This window comes from Protopterus annectens, chromosome 1.part1, assembly GCF_019279795.1.
Source record: "Protopterus annectens isolate FY-2018-M chromosome 1.part1, PAN1.0, whole genome shotgun sequence".
Lineage (NCBI taxonomy): Eukaryota > Metazoa > Chordata > Ceratodontiformes > Protopteridae > Protopterus > Protopterus annectens.
In genome coordinates this window covers 1515392397-1515411690 of record NC_056726.1, presented here as the reverse complement: position 1 = coordinate 1515411690, position 19294 = coordinate 1515392397, and the positions used below count along the sequence as shown (strand labels likewise).

The window sequence follows — 19294 nt, the reverse complement described above, 5'->3', positions numbered from 1 at the left end:
TTACTGTATAGCCTTCTGATCAGTCCATTCCCAGCTACTTATTGTGAATACACTGTTAACTCAGACATGTACATTATACTGTGTTATCTTAAAATCATGAATATTATTGTTACTGTATAGCCTTCTCCCCTTCAATCCATTCCCAGCTACTTATTGTGAATACAGTGTTAACTCTGACATGTTCATTATACTGTGTTATCTTAAATCATGAATATTATTGTTACTGTATAGCCTTCTGATCAGTCCATTCCCAGCTACTTATTGTGAATACAGTGTTAACTCTGACATGTTCATTATACTGTGTTATCTTAAAGTCATGTCTGTTATTGTTACTGTATAGCCTTCTGATCAGTCCATTCCCAGCTACTTATTGTGAATACAGTGTTAACTCTGACATGTTCATTATACTGTGTTATCTTAAAATCATGTCTATTATTGTTACTGTACAGCCTTCTGATCAGTCCATTCCCAGCTACTTATTGTGAATACAGTGTTAACTCTGACATGTACATTATACTGTGTTATCTTAAAGCCATACCTATTATTGTTACTGTATAGCCTTCACCCCATCAATCCATTACCAGCTACTTATTGTGAATACACTGTTAACTCTGACATTTATTTATTTATTTATTTTACATTTGTTGACCGGGCTAGTCCAACTGGATATATTTCCATTTTCAGCAGAGGCCCGGGGAGAAAAGCTCCACATATAGACAAAAGGAGATACATCATGAGGACAAATGACATAATACACATTATTACCTATATCTAAAAACAGGGAAAAAAAAGTGAAAAAACATGGAAAAGGAAATGTAATAAGATAACCGAAAGAAAAGTACTTAACTTTCTAGCAATCTAAGTAACATAATGTTGAACATTCTAACATGTATTAATACCAAGGAGGAAGTATAAGATTAAAGAAAGAGAAGCAACAGTAGACAGAGAGCAGATAGACATAAGGTAGTTAGAGAGAGACTCAGGGCCATAAAGATGAGCTATGACGAGGAGCAGTCTGTAAAGGTAGAAAAAAGAAAGGTAAGGGAGGAAGCAGAAGGGACAGACGAGTAGGGAGAGAAACGAGATTAATAGATGGAAATTATTTTAGTCAGGATTTGAGCAGGGACACATCCAGTGGCTTTTAAGGTAACTTCTGAGTTTTTGTTTAAACAAAACAGTGGAAGCAATGGAAGTAAGTTCAGAAGGAAGTTGATTCCAGTGTTTTCCAATGGTATTTGAAAAAAGGGAATCACCTGCTAGGTTTTTAGATTTGGTTAAGGTAACTAGCAGTTTGCTAGATGAACGGAGGGAGTTTAGATTAGAGTAGGGGATGAAGAGGTTGGAGAGTATAGGTGTGTTGTGAGGTTGGTAAAATGCTCTATGAACAAATGTGAGTTGGGAAAGAAGTAACATGTTTGATAGTTCAAGCCAGTTAAGTTGCTGCAGATGTACAGCCTTCTGATCAGTCCATTCCCAGCTACTTATTGTGAATACACTGTTAACTCAGACATGTACATTATACTGTGTTATCTTAAAATCATGAATATTATTGTTACTGTATAGCCTTCTCCTCATCAATCCATTCCTAGCTACTTATTGTGAATACACTGTTAACTCTGACATGTACATTATACCGTGTTATCTTAAAATCATGTCTATTATTGTTACTGTATAGCCTTCTGATCAGTCCATTCCCAGTTACTTATTGTGAATACAGTGTTAACTCTGACATGTTCATTATACCGTGTTATCTTAAAATCATGAATATTATTGTTACTGTACAGCCTTCTGATCAGTCCATTCCCAGCTACTTATTGTGAATACACTGTTAACTCTGACATGTTCATTATACTGTGTTATCTTAAATCATGAATATTATTGTTACTGTATAGCCTTCTGATCAGTCCATTCCCAGCTACTTATTGTGAATACAGTGTTAACTCTGACATGTTCATTATACTGTGTTATCTTAAAATCATGTCTATTATTGTTACTGTATAGCCTTCTGATCAGTCCATTCCCAGCTACTTATTGTGAATACAGTGTTAACTCTGACATGTTCATTATACTGTGTTATCTTAAATCATGAATATTATTGTTACTGTATAGCCTTCTCCCCTTCAATCCATTCCCAGCTACTTATTGTAATACAGTGTTAACTCTGACATGTACATTATAGTGTGTTATCTTAAAATCATGTCTATTATTGTTACTGTATAGCCTTCTGATCAGTCCATTCCCAGCTACTTATTGTGAATACACTGTTAACTCAGACATGTACATTATACTGTGTTATCTTAAAATCATGAATATTATTGTTACTGTACAGCCTTCTCCTCTTCAATCCATTCCTAGCTACTTATTGTGAATACAGTGTTAACTCTGACATGTTCATTATACCATGTTATCTTGAAATCATGAATATTATTGTTACTGTATAACCTTCTCCCCTTCAATCCATTCCCAGCTACTTATTGTGAATACACTGTTAACTCTGACGTACATTATACCGTGTTATCTTAAAGTCATGTCTATTATTGTTACTGTACAGCCTTCTCCTCATCAGTCCATTCCCAGCTACTTATTGTGAATACAATGTTAACTCTGACATGTACATTATACTGTGTTAATCTTAAAATCATGTCTATTATTGTTACTGTACAGCCTTCTCCTCATCAGTCCATTCCCAGCTACTTATTGTGAATACAGTGTTAACTCTGACGTACATTATACTGTGTTATCTTAAAATCATGCCTATTAGTGTTACTGTATAGTCTTCTAGCCACTCATGTAACTGAGATTGTATTTTCTGGATAATTTGTATGTGGAGCTTTTCTCTTTGGGCCCCCACTGAAAATGGGCTCTTCAAGGCCCAGTGTACTTTCCCAGTAAACAAATGCAATACATAAATAAATAAATAAATGTGTGTGTATGTATGTATGTATGTATGTATATATATATATATATATATATATATATATATATATATATATATATATATATGTTGTGTGGGATTTTATATATATATATATGTATGTATTCACTTATATGAAGGTATATCCATTAGAAATGCATTGGTATATATATCTTTAGTAAAAACTATTGTCATAATGTGGGGGGCTATGCCCCCCCCCCAATTTAATATTCTCACTCCAGGGTTGCACTGCAGTGGGGCAGGGGCTATATTCCTTTTTCGACCAAATGTAATTCGACCATGTGAGCTTTCAGTCAAGTGAGCTTTCAGTGAAGTGAACTGCCTGGAATCATTTTCGACTAAATGAAATTCGACCAAGTGTATGAAATCCATATATATAGGTATATATATATATATCCATGGGTTGTTACAATAGTGCATTTATCTTTACATTTTTAAACAATCTTAATCATGTGATACTTATCTGTTCTAAAATAAAATGATTGCCATTTTAACTCTGTTGTGATGATGTCCCTATAGTGGATGAAAGCACTAAACTGAGAAACAATTGTGTATTTTAAGTGAGCTCCTTTGTCCTCCTTCCATGGTTTTATTTTATTACTTTTTTTTCATTATATAACAGATGGCAGCTTGTTTCCTTTGTTAGTGTCGCAGCAGTAAGGTTGCTGACTGTAGGTAGAACACACCTGGTTTGTAGCCCGACAATAGCACAATGTAGGATTATCTTGGTTTTAAGAATAACAGCAGGTCTTTATATCTGAATCAAAAGTGAACAGATTATGGATATGCAGAGACCTCATGGGTGGTAGCAGCTGAAGATGAGAATCAGTGATAGCAGAGAAGTGCCAAATCATCAGGGATCAGGCATCAGGAATCAGGGATCAGGAATCAGGGATCAGGCATCAGGAATCAGGGATAAGACATCAGGCATCAGGGATCAGGCATCAGGGATCAGGCATCAGGAATCAGGATGAGTTTTAGACTTAGTACTGTATACAATAAAAAAAATAAAGCAATTGACCAAGGTATGAGCCTTGGTGTACCCCAGATCTAGGAGATGGAAATAAAAGCAATCTATTTCCTCAAGTGCCAGATCGCTAACATGCTGTCATGTTACAGAGATTGATTTTCAAAGGAAATTGCTGTGGCCATGATGTTCTAGTTCCCTAACATACAGTGCATACAAACTAAGCAAATAGTGGTATAGAGAGAAGATGATCTGGCCTCCAAAAAAAACATTTGTTACTTTTTTTTTTAGACTATGCCTTCATTCACCTGTTGTGCTTCTGGTTTTCTTGAAGTGGGTATCATCAAAGCTATTTGTTGATATGACAATCATACATTTTTGGAATGTCGTGGATAATACAAAACATGTTTTCAAGGTAGATGCAGCACCTTATTGAACTTTGAACTGTCACAGTCTGAGTTTTACTTGAATTCTTTGAATGCATCTTAAAGGTCTTTCTTGGACTAACAAAGATTTGCCCCATTTATTGTTTTCTGATCCACACTTCTATAAATGGGTTTGGTCACAGTACAGAGTACAGTACGGTAGTTTTGTATGACGTGAGCTCAGATTGCTTAGGCTTACTAAATAAGGGCATGCAAAGTCATATAGTCTTTCTGTCACACAGTCGTTTTAACTTTCTCTTAATGTTAGCAAGGAAGACAAACATATGGTGAGCACACAGGGTCTACTAGGCTGCTCATGTCCTGACTGCTCAGTACTTAATTTGTTTGAATATGAACAGATTTTCATGCCTTTAGAGACTGAGTTTTCCAAATTTCCTGAGATTTCCCACCCACCCACCTACACACTCCCTTAGCTTATACATATCAGCTTCAATGTCAAACAACAGTGGTGGAAATAAACTCCTGGTTGAAAATGAAAACATCCCTCCCTGTATTTGAGAAATGTGCTTCAATTACACTTTTTGTGATAACATTCAAATTATCTTATTTCAAAACAAATCCAACATCTAGATTATTTTAACTGCACTAAATTTTAGGATTCCGTGCATGAAGGACATTTTTATACTTTCCTGATATGGTGCAGTTAACTATATATTGCATTTAGTTTTTTTTCCATTTAATTCAACTGAAATACATGAAATTAAAGACTATGAAAAATGTATTCAAAATTTGCTTCTGGTCTATTTCACAGCTGGAAAACAGGAAGCTTGAATTTCTGTATCACACAATTTGGGTATGTCCCCAGTGAACAGAGCATACTTCACTTCTCATTTGGCTTTATCTGGTTTTGTACTTCACTGCTTCACACCTCAGTCATATCCCTGCCCACACAGAATAGAATTCTCTTCCTGAACTCTAACCGTTCCTTCTGTTACGACAGAGAATAAAAAATAGATAAAGAATATAGGGAACATTTATATAAAACCAGTGCAATTCTCCAAAACCAGCAGACATTGTCAGAGACTCAGCAAACTACAGCCATTTGTAAAATAAGTTACATCAATGCTTTTGAAATGTTGTTGCATGCTGCAGTCTTTTAAACACTATTAGTTGAGGACAGTTTCTTGTTCATGGTTTGATACACAAATTCCTTTACCTACAAGCAAATTGTAGGAAAATTTATTATTTTTCTAAACTCGCCTTGTGTTTAGTTACAATACACCATGAATGATTCTCCATATACACTACAAACTAGCTTGTACAAGAACTTACAATGATATTTTAACAATTAAATGTAAACAGCATACCTCTCAACTGTACACATTTTTGCCTCATACTTTTCATCCTTTTTTCATAAAATTGTGTTTTTCTGGCAAATTAGTGACAAATCGTTGAAGACTGAAGTTAGAAAATAATGACAGACATTTGAGTTTCAGACTTCATACCCTTTAGAAAATCCATACTAATGCAAACCGTGTTATTCTATCAACTTTCTAAGTTTAAAAAATGTCCCTATTTATGGGCCTTTATCCAACTTTTATTTATGGATTTGTCCAGATTTCTTGCTCTGACAGGCTGAGAGGTATGGCAAACAGATATTGCTCTGTGTTGTAGCTCAGAAAATAAAAGGCACCATACAATAAATGAACACCATATTATCAGACTGGAAGGCCCATTTTGTTGCACATTCAAATAGCAGTTGAAGTATTATAATGAAACAGGACTGAATGAGAGGCACACTTACCCCAACCCAAGCAAAGGAAGCGTTTGCGGATGAGACGGGTTCGGAGTTTACCAATCACAGCTAGGTATGATTGCCAAGCCTCTGTAAGAACCCAGCAGAAGGACGACAGGAAGAAGAAATGAAGAAACGCAGCAGTCGTGGCACACAGTCCCTGACGGAGAAATAATAAAACAGAGTGCATTAAATGTTAGCCATGTAAACTTCAGAAAAGCAGAGATCTGTCATGAATAGAGTGCATGTTAAATGCTAGCCATGTAAACTTCAGAAAAGCAGAGATCTCTCATGTCGCGAACTTACAGCTTGAAGTCCTACTCACCAAAATATCACACTGCAGCGCCATAATGCAGGTATGGCAAACTACAACCATCACAGATTTGCACATTCTTCAGTTTTTTATGAAATACATATAATATCATGCACGCATGTTAGTAAGCAAATCTAGGTGTTGAATGGGAGACCAAATATATCACCAGTGTCGCTTTCGTGTTGGTACATGAATAAATGAGTCTTCGTGGGTTCTGTTTAAGTAGCTTTATTCTATACAAGCACATCACTATAGAGGCTTATTGACTATGACTAAGTAACGTATATACAAACTAACTACTGCGATCATACATGTTCGCTCTCTGACTGCTTCTACAAAATGTCACTAGGGATTGCACGTGTCTGGAATTTATATGTAGACATATAGCCTTGTATGCTTCTTAAAGACAAAGCATACACGTTACATTCTGATCTACATCCTCCCTCTATGATAAACAGATAATGCACTTTGTCATGGGATTATTTAGCATGCAGAAATCACAGATAATCTAGAGACATGCATCATACAATACTAAGTACACAGATATATACAATCAAGTCCATGTTGCTGTGTATTTCACAGTACACTTAGAAACTCATCCATATCATGTGACATAAAAGTTGGAATCAGATTTAGCAACTGGGATAGTCTCTGCAAAATGGTTGACCTGTGGAATGTTCGAATAACTTCCTGGAATAGAATCAGACTTTTGAACACATTCTGGTGTACAGACAATGTCTGACTCATTCTTTGATTTAGAGTTTGCATCACAGATGCAATGCTGTGATTGCAATGATGATGATTCTGGTACAGGAAGATGTCTGAAATTCCTGCTATACTCTACACCCTCGGAGCTTACCCAATAAGATTCTGGCTCGGCACAGATGCCTATAATCTGTCCTATTGGATCAAAACCTTTTGTTGTCTGAATTCGAACCATCTCTGTTCCCTCAACGAATGAAGTAATCTGCTCGTCTGTTTAACTAGATTCTGGATATTCTGCTTCTTCCACACCTGAGGCTGTACTGTTTTATTGTTCTTAGAGTTAGGCTGCAACAAACTTGAAGAAATAGGTAGCGTAGTTCTAGTTTGTCTGGAAAGTAGTTTTTGAGAAGGTGAGCCAAGAATATTATCACAAGGTATGTGTCTGAGATTAAATTCAAGAATACATCAGTATTGTCAAGCTTTGACTTCTCAAGTAATTGCAATGCGCTCTGTACTGCTAGTTCAGCTAGACCATTAGACTGAGGATATTCAGGACTGCTAGTGACATGTACGAAGTCTCACTCTCATGCAAATTTCTGAAACAACTGGCTAGGAAATTGAATACCATTGTCAGAATAAAGTTTGTGTGGACTATCATGAACTGAGAAATGATGTTTCAACTTAGTAATAGCTGTTGAAGTTATGTTTGGTAGCAGATCATTTTCAAACCAATTTGAATAAGAGTCTACCAAAACCAAATAGTGTTGATTGTTCCACTCAAAGATATCAGTTGCCACCGTAGACCAAGATAGTTCAGGTATTGGCTTTAGCTGAAGCGGTTCCCTTTGCAGATGCGCTCTGGTATGATTACATACTGAACAAGAAGGAAGACCCCTATCAATGTCCCTCGATAATGAAAGACAAAATACTAGCTCTCCTGCCCTTCTCTTAGTGGATAATAAACCTGGGTGACCACAATGCAAAATTCCAAAATATTCTTGGTGTAAGAAAGCAGGGACAACAATTTTAGGGCCTTTGAAAATAATACCATCTTCCATCAACAATTCATCTCTGTAAGGAAAATAGGGTTGCAGCTCAGGTGATACACTAAATTGCTTTGACGGCCATCTGGCATTGATGTAGTGGTTAAATATTTGCAAAACTGGATCAGTCGTAGTTTAGTCTCTCAACTCATTAAGTCTAGTGGTAGAAAAATTACACACTGACATTACATCAAAGTCAAATGTTTCAGCATCAAGCTGTTCTGTTGCACTTTTAGGTGATCTGGATAAGGTATCAGCCATATAGAGCAATTTACCTTTAGTGTAGAGCATTTTGAAATTGTACTTTTGCAATTTGAGCATCATTCTTTGTAATCTCGCAGGAGTGGAATGCATAGGCTTCTTTAGAATGGTCACAAGAGGCTGATGATCAGTTTCAATCTGAATAGCTTGACCATAAATATAATTGTGAAACTTGTAACATGCAAAAACTATCGCCAAAAGCTCTTTCTTGATTTGAGCATAATGCATCTCAGTTTGAGTAAATGTCCTAGATTCATAGGCTACTGGTCTGCCCTCTTGAAGAATAACTGCACCTAGACCAAATTTTGAAGCATCACAGGAAAGAACAACTGGTTTATTCACATCATAATACCTTAACATAGGTGGGGTGGCAATTTTCTGCTTAAGGTCATCAAACGCCTTCTGATGATGTTGCAACCATGACCATACAACATTTTTGTGTGTTAACTCCCTCAAAGGTCCTGTCAGCTCACTGAAATCTGGTATAAACTTGCCTAAATAATTGACCATGCCCAGAAAACGCTGTAGACTTTCTACATTATCTGGTACTTACGTCTCTAAAATAGCTGTTTGTTTGGTTGGGTCAGATCTTAAGCCTGCACTCGTAAACAAATGTCCAACATAGGTTACTTCTGGAAGTCTGAATCTGCACTTCAGAGGATTGAGCTTCAAATTTACTTCAAGTGCTCTGTCTAGAACTTTCTGGAGGTTTCTGACATGCTCTGCTTCACCATTTCCTCCAACTAAGAGATCGTCTACTATTATGGCACAAGGATATCCTGAAAAATTTGTTCCATTGCACGCTGAAAGATTCACTTGAAGAATTTATTCCAAATGGCATCTTTAAGAATCTATATCTGCCAAATAGAGTACCAAAAGTAGTTGGAAATGAGGATTTGCAATCAACCATCACTTGCCAAAATGAACCCTTTGCATCCAAAACAGAAAATACAATGGCATTCGGTATTATAGCTGCAACTTTCTCAAATGCACGCATTGGATGATATGGACTTTTTAATACTTTCTACAAATCTGTAGGATCAATGCATGTTCTGATTTCGTCTGAGCCTTTGTTATGAGTGGCTACCACAGGCAATACCCATTCAGTTGGTTCTGTGACTGGACAAATCACACCTTGCTGCTCCATCTTATCCAACTGAACTTTGACTTTATTTTGCATTGCTATTGGAACTTTTCTTGCTGGTCTGACTACTGGATTGACCTTGTGATCCAATTTCATGAAATACAGTACTGGAAGTTTGCCCAACTTGTCATCGAAAACATTAGCATACTCTGAGAAAATGACTTTGGAAAAACTTGAACTTGGAACTGCATTCACATCATGAACATCTTTGGCAAAAGAAAGCAGATTAATTTCTGAACTATCTTTGAGACCTAGTAAAGATTGCACTGGTCGTTGGACTACATAGAATAATAAGTTGTAACAGTTCTCAGCCAAATAACATAAAAGTATTACTGAACCTATAGTTTGAATTTCTTCACCTCCATACGCAACAAGTCTCACACTGCTGGTTACATTGAGTTGTTCCTTAGTTCTCACTTTTGCAAACGTGCCTGCTGATATAACATTACACTTTGACAGGGTGTCTACTTTGAGCTCTATGGATTTTCCATTGATTCAGACATTACAAAACACTTCACTTCTTGTTAATAAGTTTCCTGCATCAACTCTTTCTCCAAATACTGAGACACCATCCACATAGAAAGCTGACTGTTTCGGCTCTACTAGATCAACTTGCTTCTTTGTGCAACGTTTCTTTAAAACTGAGTGAGGCTTACTAGATTTGCAAAGTTTTTGGAAATGGTTCCATTTTTTTACACTTGTGGCATTGCTGACTGACCACATGCTAAACACTTCTCTCTTTTAGACTCATGATTTGTACTACAATTGCAACAGTTAATAATGAAGCTAGATTTGGGTTTTGCTGAATCATGTTTGTGTTGCACTGGTGGTGGAGATTGCACTTCTTCTGGAACTTTCTGGAAAGCTTCGTACCTTCTTTGGAAACCCTGTGGATGCCCTTTGCTTAGACCTGTTTCTGCTTGCCACATGTTGCACACTATCTACGTTTGCTCTGGAGCTTTCTGAAACCATGCTTTTGTTACTTGCAAGCATGTTCGTATGTCTTTCTGTCACCTCATGGATATGAAAAATATCTATTGCTTTGCTTAATGTCAAATCACTGTCACAAAGTAAAATCTTTCTCACTGCAGCACTATTAATAACACTCACAAGTCTGTCCTTTATCAGCTCACCTTTCAAATCACCAAACTGACACATTTTAGCTTTGTTTCTCAAGTCAGTTATATAAGCTGCAAACGTTTCCCCTGGTTTCTGATCTCTTGTGTAAAACAAATGCCTCTCTAATGTAATGTTCATCTGGGGGTTACACATTTCTCTGAACTTATGCTTTAAACACTCGGGGTCTTTCCTTCATTCAGCCTGCACAACAATATGGTGGTCTGCACCTTCACATTCATACATTACTGGTGCATTTACAAATGAATGTTCTCTTTCTATGGCCTCTGAGCCTACTAGATTTAGGAAAATAAATGCCTTGGCATGCGCCTCTTTATCTGTATAAGGTGCTTGCATGGAAATATCGTATTCTTGTTCAAATATTCTCCAGTTCTCTGCAATATTCTGATGAAATACAAGTAGATGAGGTTTTCAAAATCTGTCTGTCATATTAACACATACCAGCGAAGGTTCTTGCAAATACATATGAATATACACAGAGACACACACAAACATACACACACACACACACACACACGTGCATAAGTATTTGGTATAAACACAATTTGTTCGATGCTTTTGTGCTGTTTACTTATACTTTTTATCTTTGAGCTTATTGTAATTGTTCATAGGTTAATAGGATGATACTAGTGTATTGGACCGGAGGCCTTATAAGCCTAACAAAGGATTTTGCCCATGTTCTCTCAAAGTCAGCACCTGTTTCCCCTACACAGGTGGGATCCAAGGGGTGTATTTTCTGTTTCCCACCCAGTCGTCCAAGTTCCTCTTAAAGAGGGCTAGAGAGGAGAGAGGTTCTCTGCTTGACATGGAGAGGGAGTCTATTCCACAGATGGGGGAGTCTATCCCACCAACAAGTTCTAGTAATGTCACAGACCAGGTTGAGGCCTTGCGTGTGGGTTGCTCGAGTGGAGTTTGTCTTACAAATATGCAGCAACTGCATCAAGGCTGGGTCTGAGATGGCCTTGTATGCCAGACACAGGTCATCTCTGAGCAGTCTGTATGAGACTGAGTACTTTTAGCCTATCTGTATAGGATAGGTGTTTGAGACCTTTTATTTTCCTAGTCAGGAACATCTGTGGTCTCCCCAGCTGCTACATGTGCTTGGCAAGGTACATGCCAAAGAGGGCATTGTACTCGATAATGGGTCTGATAAGGGAGGAGAACACAGATGTTAAGTCCTCCTTGTTCCTGGATGAAATACACTTATTTATGAGTGAGCCATGTAGAAACCCTTCTGTACAACGGAGGCAACATGGCAGTCAAATATGAGGTTGCTATCAACCTGGGTGCCCAAGTCCCTCATGACTTATTGCATGTTTAGTACATTATTAATGTGATAATTAGTGGGGATGATATTTTCCCCAAAGGGGATAATGATGCATTTCTTGGCATTCAGTTTGAGGCCATGGATGTTCACATCACAAGGATAATTTAAGACAGAACCTAGCTTGCAGTCATCTGCAAACTTGGTCAGCCACATACCACTGGTTTTGGCTTGCACCTCAGAAAAGTATATCCTAAACAGTAGAGGCCCCAAGACTGATCCCTGGGGTACACCGCTCATTACGGGTCTACTACTAGAGGTGGCTTCCCCTACTTTGACTGAGTGGGTTCCTTCAGTGAGCCAGTTAGCTACCCATCTGGTAACATATGCATAATTGTGCGAATGAGTAACCTCCTAGAACTTTCAAATAACTGGACTTTGCAAAATAAACTTCTTGGGCTTCTTAATGCGTTATTGCACTTTGCGAAACAGCTTTTCAATTTTTTCATGCTTTAGGGTACTTTGCAAAATAGCTTTTTAGATTTCAGAATGCTTTCTTGTGCTTTGTGAAATAGCTTTTGAGATTTCTTGATGCTTTACTGGGCTTTGCAAAACTTTTTGGAACAGCTTTTTAAACTTTTAGATGCGTTACAGAATTTTGCAGAATAATTTCTCAGACTTTTGGGATGCTTTATGAAATCTTCGATTGACAAAGGCGGAAATGATTAAATCATTTACTTTTCGGAATCGGTAAAAACAAAAATGCTGAAGTCATTGATCATCACTCGCTATGCTTGTGGAATCAGTAAAGACAGAAATGCTGAAATCATTTGCTTTGAAATTGGAAAAGGCAAAAATGATAAAGTAGTCGCTTGGAACTTTATCGATAAAGGTAGGAATCCTGCAGTGGTGCGCCATCATTTGTCCAAGTCATCACTTTAAGAAACATTTGAGAACTTTGCGATGCAACTGAGTATATCATGAGCACTGTAATACTGTTGTAATCTTTTGTAAGAAACATATCAAGCAACTGTACAATGTGAATAAATCGGCTTATGTTGGCCAAATTCATTATCTTTTGAAGTATCTGCACTTTGCAAATGACTACATGCAATACACTGAAATGTACCCACAATGGCGGTATCTTGCTAGGCAACTCTTTACAGTACAAGAAGCACTCTGTAATGGTGGCACTCTATGAATAGACACACCCAGTACAAGAACTTTTCTTCAAATAACCTTGCTTTGATTGGATTACACGAGATAGTTGCACTTTGCTCACAGTGAACTCTGAAATACATGCACTGTAATAAGCACACGCTTTAAGCACTTTTACACATTCTGAGATACTTTGAATACCTTTAATTACGCCCTTGATATAATACAAAGTCATAGTTATGACCAAACACAGCACCTTGCTGTATTTTTTGCTTACTTTGCTTATTTTAAATATTCTATTATTTGTGCTCGATTAAGTCCTTTTTTACACCTAACATGCTTTCTTTGTGCTCGTTTTACTCTAAACATGCCCAATTCTGCCTAAAACACACTCATTATGCCTTAAACATGCTCGTTTTATACTTTAAAGTCAATCGCCTTGTCAAATACTTTTATCTTAAATATTTTCTTTAATTAACAAACTTTTTGTACTTTCTTCTTGCGTGATAATGCGGTTTGTACCCTTGTAATGCTCTTTCTCGCCTCTTTGCATCGAGTAAATAATTTGTCTTATTTTCCATTACTTTTGATCCTTTCTGGTTGTGTTTGTACTGTTTTCTCTCAGTTTTACCTTCGCTGTCATCTTTTCATCTCATGGCTCCAAATGTTCTTCTCTTTTCCATCCCAGTTCTGACACCATGTCATTTTTGTGTTGGTACATGAATAAATTAATCTTTGTGGGTTCTGTTTAAGCAGCTTTATTCTACACAAACACATTACTACAGAGGCTTATTGACTATGACTAAGTAACATGTATACAAACTAATGGCTGTGATCATACATGCTCACTCACTGGCTGCTTCAACAAAATGGCACGAGGGATTGCACATGTCTGGAGTTTATATGTGTACGCATAGCCTTGCATGCTTCTTAAAGACATAGCACACACACATTACACTCTAATCCACAACCAGTAATTTTCTTAAACAAAAATGAAAAATAACTCAACACCTTAATAATTATTTACTTATTTTTTATTTTTTTATTTACTGTTCATTATCCAAGTGAATGAAGTGACCCAAAGACCCCTTTCAGTCACTACCTGGGCTCATAAGGCAAGAGCACAGGTAATATCAACATGATAGATATGTTATACATATGCCTCAAGTGTAGGGCCTGCACTGGCTAAATACAACCATAAATCAGTCATTTTTAAGTACTAATAGCACCAGAACTCCCCAAAGGAGAAATCAGGCTAAAAAATCTTCAGCAAAGCAAACTATACCCTCCTAAGACAGATGCCTGGTGTCAGAGCCATGGCCTCAAGCTCAATGCAAAAAAGTGCAGTGTCTTCCCCTTTGGTAAAAACTCTGTACCCATGAACTATCACATAAACAGCAGTCTACTTAACGCCGAATGTGTGATAAGAGACCTTGGGATCCAGGTGGACAGTAGTCTCTCCTTTGATAGTCACATCGCCACAGTAGTCAGGAAATCCTTCTACGTGGCACACCTCATCCTAAAAGGGTTCTCATCCAGGAAAAAAGAGGTCATTGTTCCCCTGTACTCATCACTCATTAGACCCATTATAGAGTACAGCGCCCCTTTTGGACTTTACCTCACAAGACATCTGCAGCAGCTGGAAAGGCCACAATAGTACCTCACAAAGAGGATTACTGGCCTCAAACAAATTCCCTACACTGACTGCATCAAAAAACTCCAACTTTACTCCGTAGCATATCGCCTACTCTGAGGTGATCTCTGCCTAACATATAAAGCTATGTCAAACCCAGAGCTGTTGGACACGCTACACCTAAAGAAATCCCAATCCCTCCGAGCTACACGCTCTAGGGACCTAAACCTTGTCACCATAATAAACAGGACATGCTGGAGGGATAGATTCCTGTCCCAGAGACTTCCCATACTCTGGAACAGGCTACCCATCTATGTCAAGCAAAGTTCTTCATTAGCACTCTTCAAGAAAAATCTTGATGAGTGGATGGGAAATACGAAATACACCCCGGGGATCACTTCTGTGTCTCTGCTCAACAGCGGTACAAGAAAATAACTTTCTTGGGTAGCGTAAGCCAGGGAACCTTGTTGGCTAGGCTTACATAGGCCCTTGGGCTTAGTACCTACCAATGAACCTATGAACCTATAATAGGAGGTATAACTGACTTCCATAGGTGTGTACTAGGCTAATGTCCCTGGATCCTTTACAAGCCCAGCCCATAGGATTACCCTGGCATCATGCCACCTGACGTTAGTTCCTAGTGCCTCTGTCGAGTAGAGCCACTGGAGTGATCCATGCTCCAATTTCCACAGAAGACATTGACAGCTATACTAAGGTACACATCAATGCCCTGTATACGCATCTACACAAATGTATTGACACAACCATGCTGGATAGGATTAAAGCAAGATCCTCAAGAAAAGGAAAAACATCCTGTTGGACGTCTAGCATTAATAAATTATTCAATAAGCTGCTGACTAAAAATACAAAAGTGAGATCCTTGAATTGGAGAGCACCATCCAAGGCCTAAACAAGCAAACAAGACAACTCATTAAATCCTTGAAGAGCAACTATGAGAAAAATGTAGGAACCATAGCCAAGAATAGCTGTAAGGCTAAGTCTGCAACTTAAAAGGTAGGACTCAGATTGTGTGCTGAACTAATTGTGGATGGCATAACCCACACTGACCCTGTGGAAATTGCAAACCTGCTAACAGACAGATTTGGTGACATTTTCACCCCCCCATCCACCCCAGGCATACCACAAACCATGTCTTCATCATCTCCTCCTCCCTGCATCTCCAAAGAGCAAGTCATCAATACTCTGTCTAAGGCTAAAAACACAGCCTTCATGGGACCAGATGGCATTCTGGGCTGCCTTCTTAATGTTCTAAAACAAGAGCTAGCTACTCCATTAGGCACTGTATTCAACAACAGCCTAAGTACTGGCTTTGTCCCCACTGAATGGAAAACAGAGACTGTTATCCCCCTCCACAAGGGCAGCTCTGCAACATACCCAGGTAACTATAGACCCATAATTTTAACCAGCCTCATCTGTAAGGCAATGGAATGAATCATCATGGACCTTATAAATAAGGATATAGGTGACCTTCAAAACCTGGATCTGTTCAAGTTTTTTTTTTTTTTTTTTTATTAAGTACAAGTCATGCCTGATAAACCTGGTGGACTTCTTTGAGAATGTGACCAGAGCCATAGATGAGGGCAAAGCCATGCACACAGCCTATCTTGACTTGGCCAAGGCCTTTGACACAATCCCACATTTGGGCAGCATTGACAAACTAACCCAGTTGAATATCAACCCCCTATGTTGTTAAGTGGGTAGCAAACTGGCTCACAGATTGAGAACACTCAGTCAAAGTGGGAGACTTTACCTCTACCAGCAGAGCTGTCACCAGTGGGGTCCCACAAGGGTCAGTGCTGGACCTTCTCTGTTTTGGCATATACTTCTCAGATGTCCTGGCCAAAATGGAGGGGCTGTGACTAACCAAGTTTGCAGATGACTGCAAATTAGGTGCTGTCAGCATATTTCAAAAGGGGCTTATACAGACCAGTGATTGGTGCCAAAGCCGTGGTCTTCAACTAAATGCGAAAACAAAAGCATCATCATTCCCTTTGGTAAAAACAATGTCCCTGATGATTATAAAATAAACAATAATACCCATAGTGCCAATTCAGTAATGAAAGACCTGGGAACACAAGTTGGCTGTGACCTCAACTTTGACCACCATGTGTCTATTGTGGTGAGAAAGGCATTCTATGTTGCTCACCTGATTAGCAAAGGCATCACCTCAAGAGCAAAAGAGGTAATTAAGTCCCCCGTACTCGTCCCTCATCAGGCCTATTATTGAATATAATGCTCCCTTTGGTATGTACTGTACCAGACACCTGCAGCAACTTGAAAGACCTCAGAGATTTCTAACTAAGAAAATTCAGGGTCTCCAGCACATGTTTTATATGGAGAGACTGAAGTTCCTGTCACTGTACTTGGTAACGTACAAACTACTAAGAGGTGACTTATGTCTGGTTTACAGGGCTATCTAATGGAAATGATACACATCCATAAGTCAAACAGAACTAGAGTCACCCATTTAAGGGACTTCGATCTAGTCTGTGATATAAACAGGACCTGCTGGAGAGACAGATATATCTCTCAGAGGTTGCCACTCCTCTGGAACAGGCTTCCAATCCATATCAAACAGAGCACCTCCATGACCCTGTTTAAGTGTAACCTGGATGACTGGATGGGTAACCATAAATTTTTGCCAGGGATTGCCCTGGCTTCTCTCCTGGACATGGGTAGTCCTTGCTAGGAAAAACTTTGGCATAGAGGATATCTCTCATCTTGTATTATATTGGGATTTAATGGCTAGGCTTTTAAAGACCCTCAGGTCCACTTCCTAGTATCATCCTATGAAGCTATGAACCTAAGATATATCTTTCTAAATAATTACTCGCACCTCAAGCCTGCCAGACTAACCCTGTATATGCCATCAGATTATATTTCAGCCAATATCTGGTTAGGTTTCACAAGGTTCTGTAACCCATAAATTTATGTGTCCATATATGGAACAGTGACAGGATTCATAAAGGTTACTACAAGAAATGATGTGTGCACTTTGAGTAACCTTTCAGCATGAATAGACAGCAATTGCACTGTGGTAGGGCTATTCTTGAATTCAGAGAAGTCACCTCAAGGTGTACACATAGTGAGAGCTTGTGTTAAGTTTTATGAGGGCAAAAATCTTGAACGCAAAGTAAGGTTCTAAATAAGAGAACTGTGGAGCAAATAAGGTATTTATTGTTACAATCAGTGTATCAATTAGTTCTACTCAAGTGTTGCATGAGATACACTATCATGCGTTTTTATGAAGTATAAAAAATGGACATATTAAACAATGCACACCTTAACAGGTACAATTTGAATGAATTTAGTGTGAAGGACAGACATTCCACATGTCAAATGTCATTGGAATGTCAAACTATTGAACCCTCCAAGCAGGTGACCAGGTGATCAGTGAATTCACATATTATGTCAAGAAGTAGATGCTGTCTTGAGTTTTAGCGATGGGCTTACAGTTGCTCTGCAAAGTCCAGCCTTCATGAAATAGAATGCTGATTGGACTGAAGACTATAAGAGTAAGAATTCTATTGGCTATGATAACTAAATATGGTAATTATTTAGAAAGGTTTTGTGAATGTATAATGAAGGTAGAAATCCAGCTCTCTGATTGATGCAATGCTCAGTTAAATCATAATGTGACTGCTTAAAAGTTAAAAGTTGCAGCAACAGAAAAGTTAACATACAATTAGTTTATATTATAATTTGAAACTAGCAGCTGATCCTGAACTTCAGAAATGTGAAGTAAAGTTTTAAATGAATGATTTAGGTGGATTAATGATTTTTTTATTTTTGTTGCTGTTTCTTCATTTGCAATTAAACTGTACTCCTGTATATAAAACAGCATGTATAATTATCCAATGTATAGTTTCTGAGATACTGTAGCACAGATTGTTCATAACAGTCTCGTCACAGTCAACAATACCTTTCCAAAACCTGATATCTCCAGTCTTAAGTTCTTTACTTCTCAAACTCAAATAGCAGATCATTGTAATCAGGATATTTTCTGTAAGGCACTGCAGTTTTGAAGATAGTCATCAGTGTAAGGAGGCTGTATGAATTAGGGGTGCAAAGTCTCCATGTGGCCCAGATATTCTGCTTATGTATATTTTGGGGCATTTGATGTTACTGTCTTTTAGATTGCATTGAACTGGCTGCCATTACCTTCATCGTTTTGCAGAATGTTAAAATACATTTAGCTATTTAACATTTTGGCACAAACTGATACCCAATGTACTTCTGTAAGCATTTTGTCCCACAGTTTAAATCCTCGGGCTGTGAAGAGCAGACCTGTCATGTTTTTTTAACAAGTTTTGTTATACTTTTAGTTCTGCGCAGCTTCACTGTTTTTTAGCATTTTTCTAGTATTAAACTGAACACTAAAAAAAATTTAGTGCAGAAACCAAACAAAAATAAAAATAAAAAAAATCACCACTGCCTTAAATGTTCAAGAAAACTGATAATTTATTAAACAATAAAAATAACAGACTTAGCACTTTCACCCGTCTCACATCTGGGCTTCATCAGAGTGAATC

General features: G+C 37.9%; 1 protein-coding gene across 6 annotated transcripts in view; it reads right to left on the bottom strand.

The window, feature by feature from the left end:
* The window catches only part of ADGRB2 (adhesion G protein-coupled receptor B2), a 5411420-nt gene that overhangs the window by 810998 nt on the left and 4581128 nt on the right, over positions 1-19294 (bottom strand). For all 6 annotated transcript variants that reach the window (XM_044082710.1, XM_044082742.1, XM_044082734.1 and 3 more), the window contains one exon: positions 6093-6243. In XM_044082710.1, coding sequence (XP_043938645.1) covers positions 6093-6243 — 151 coding nt within the window. The remainder of the gene's footprint in view (positions 1-6092; positions 6244-19294) is intronic.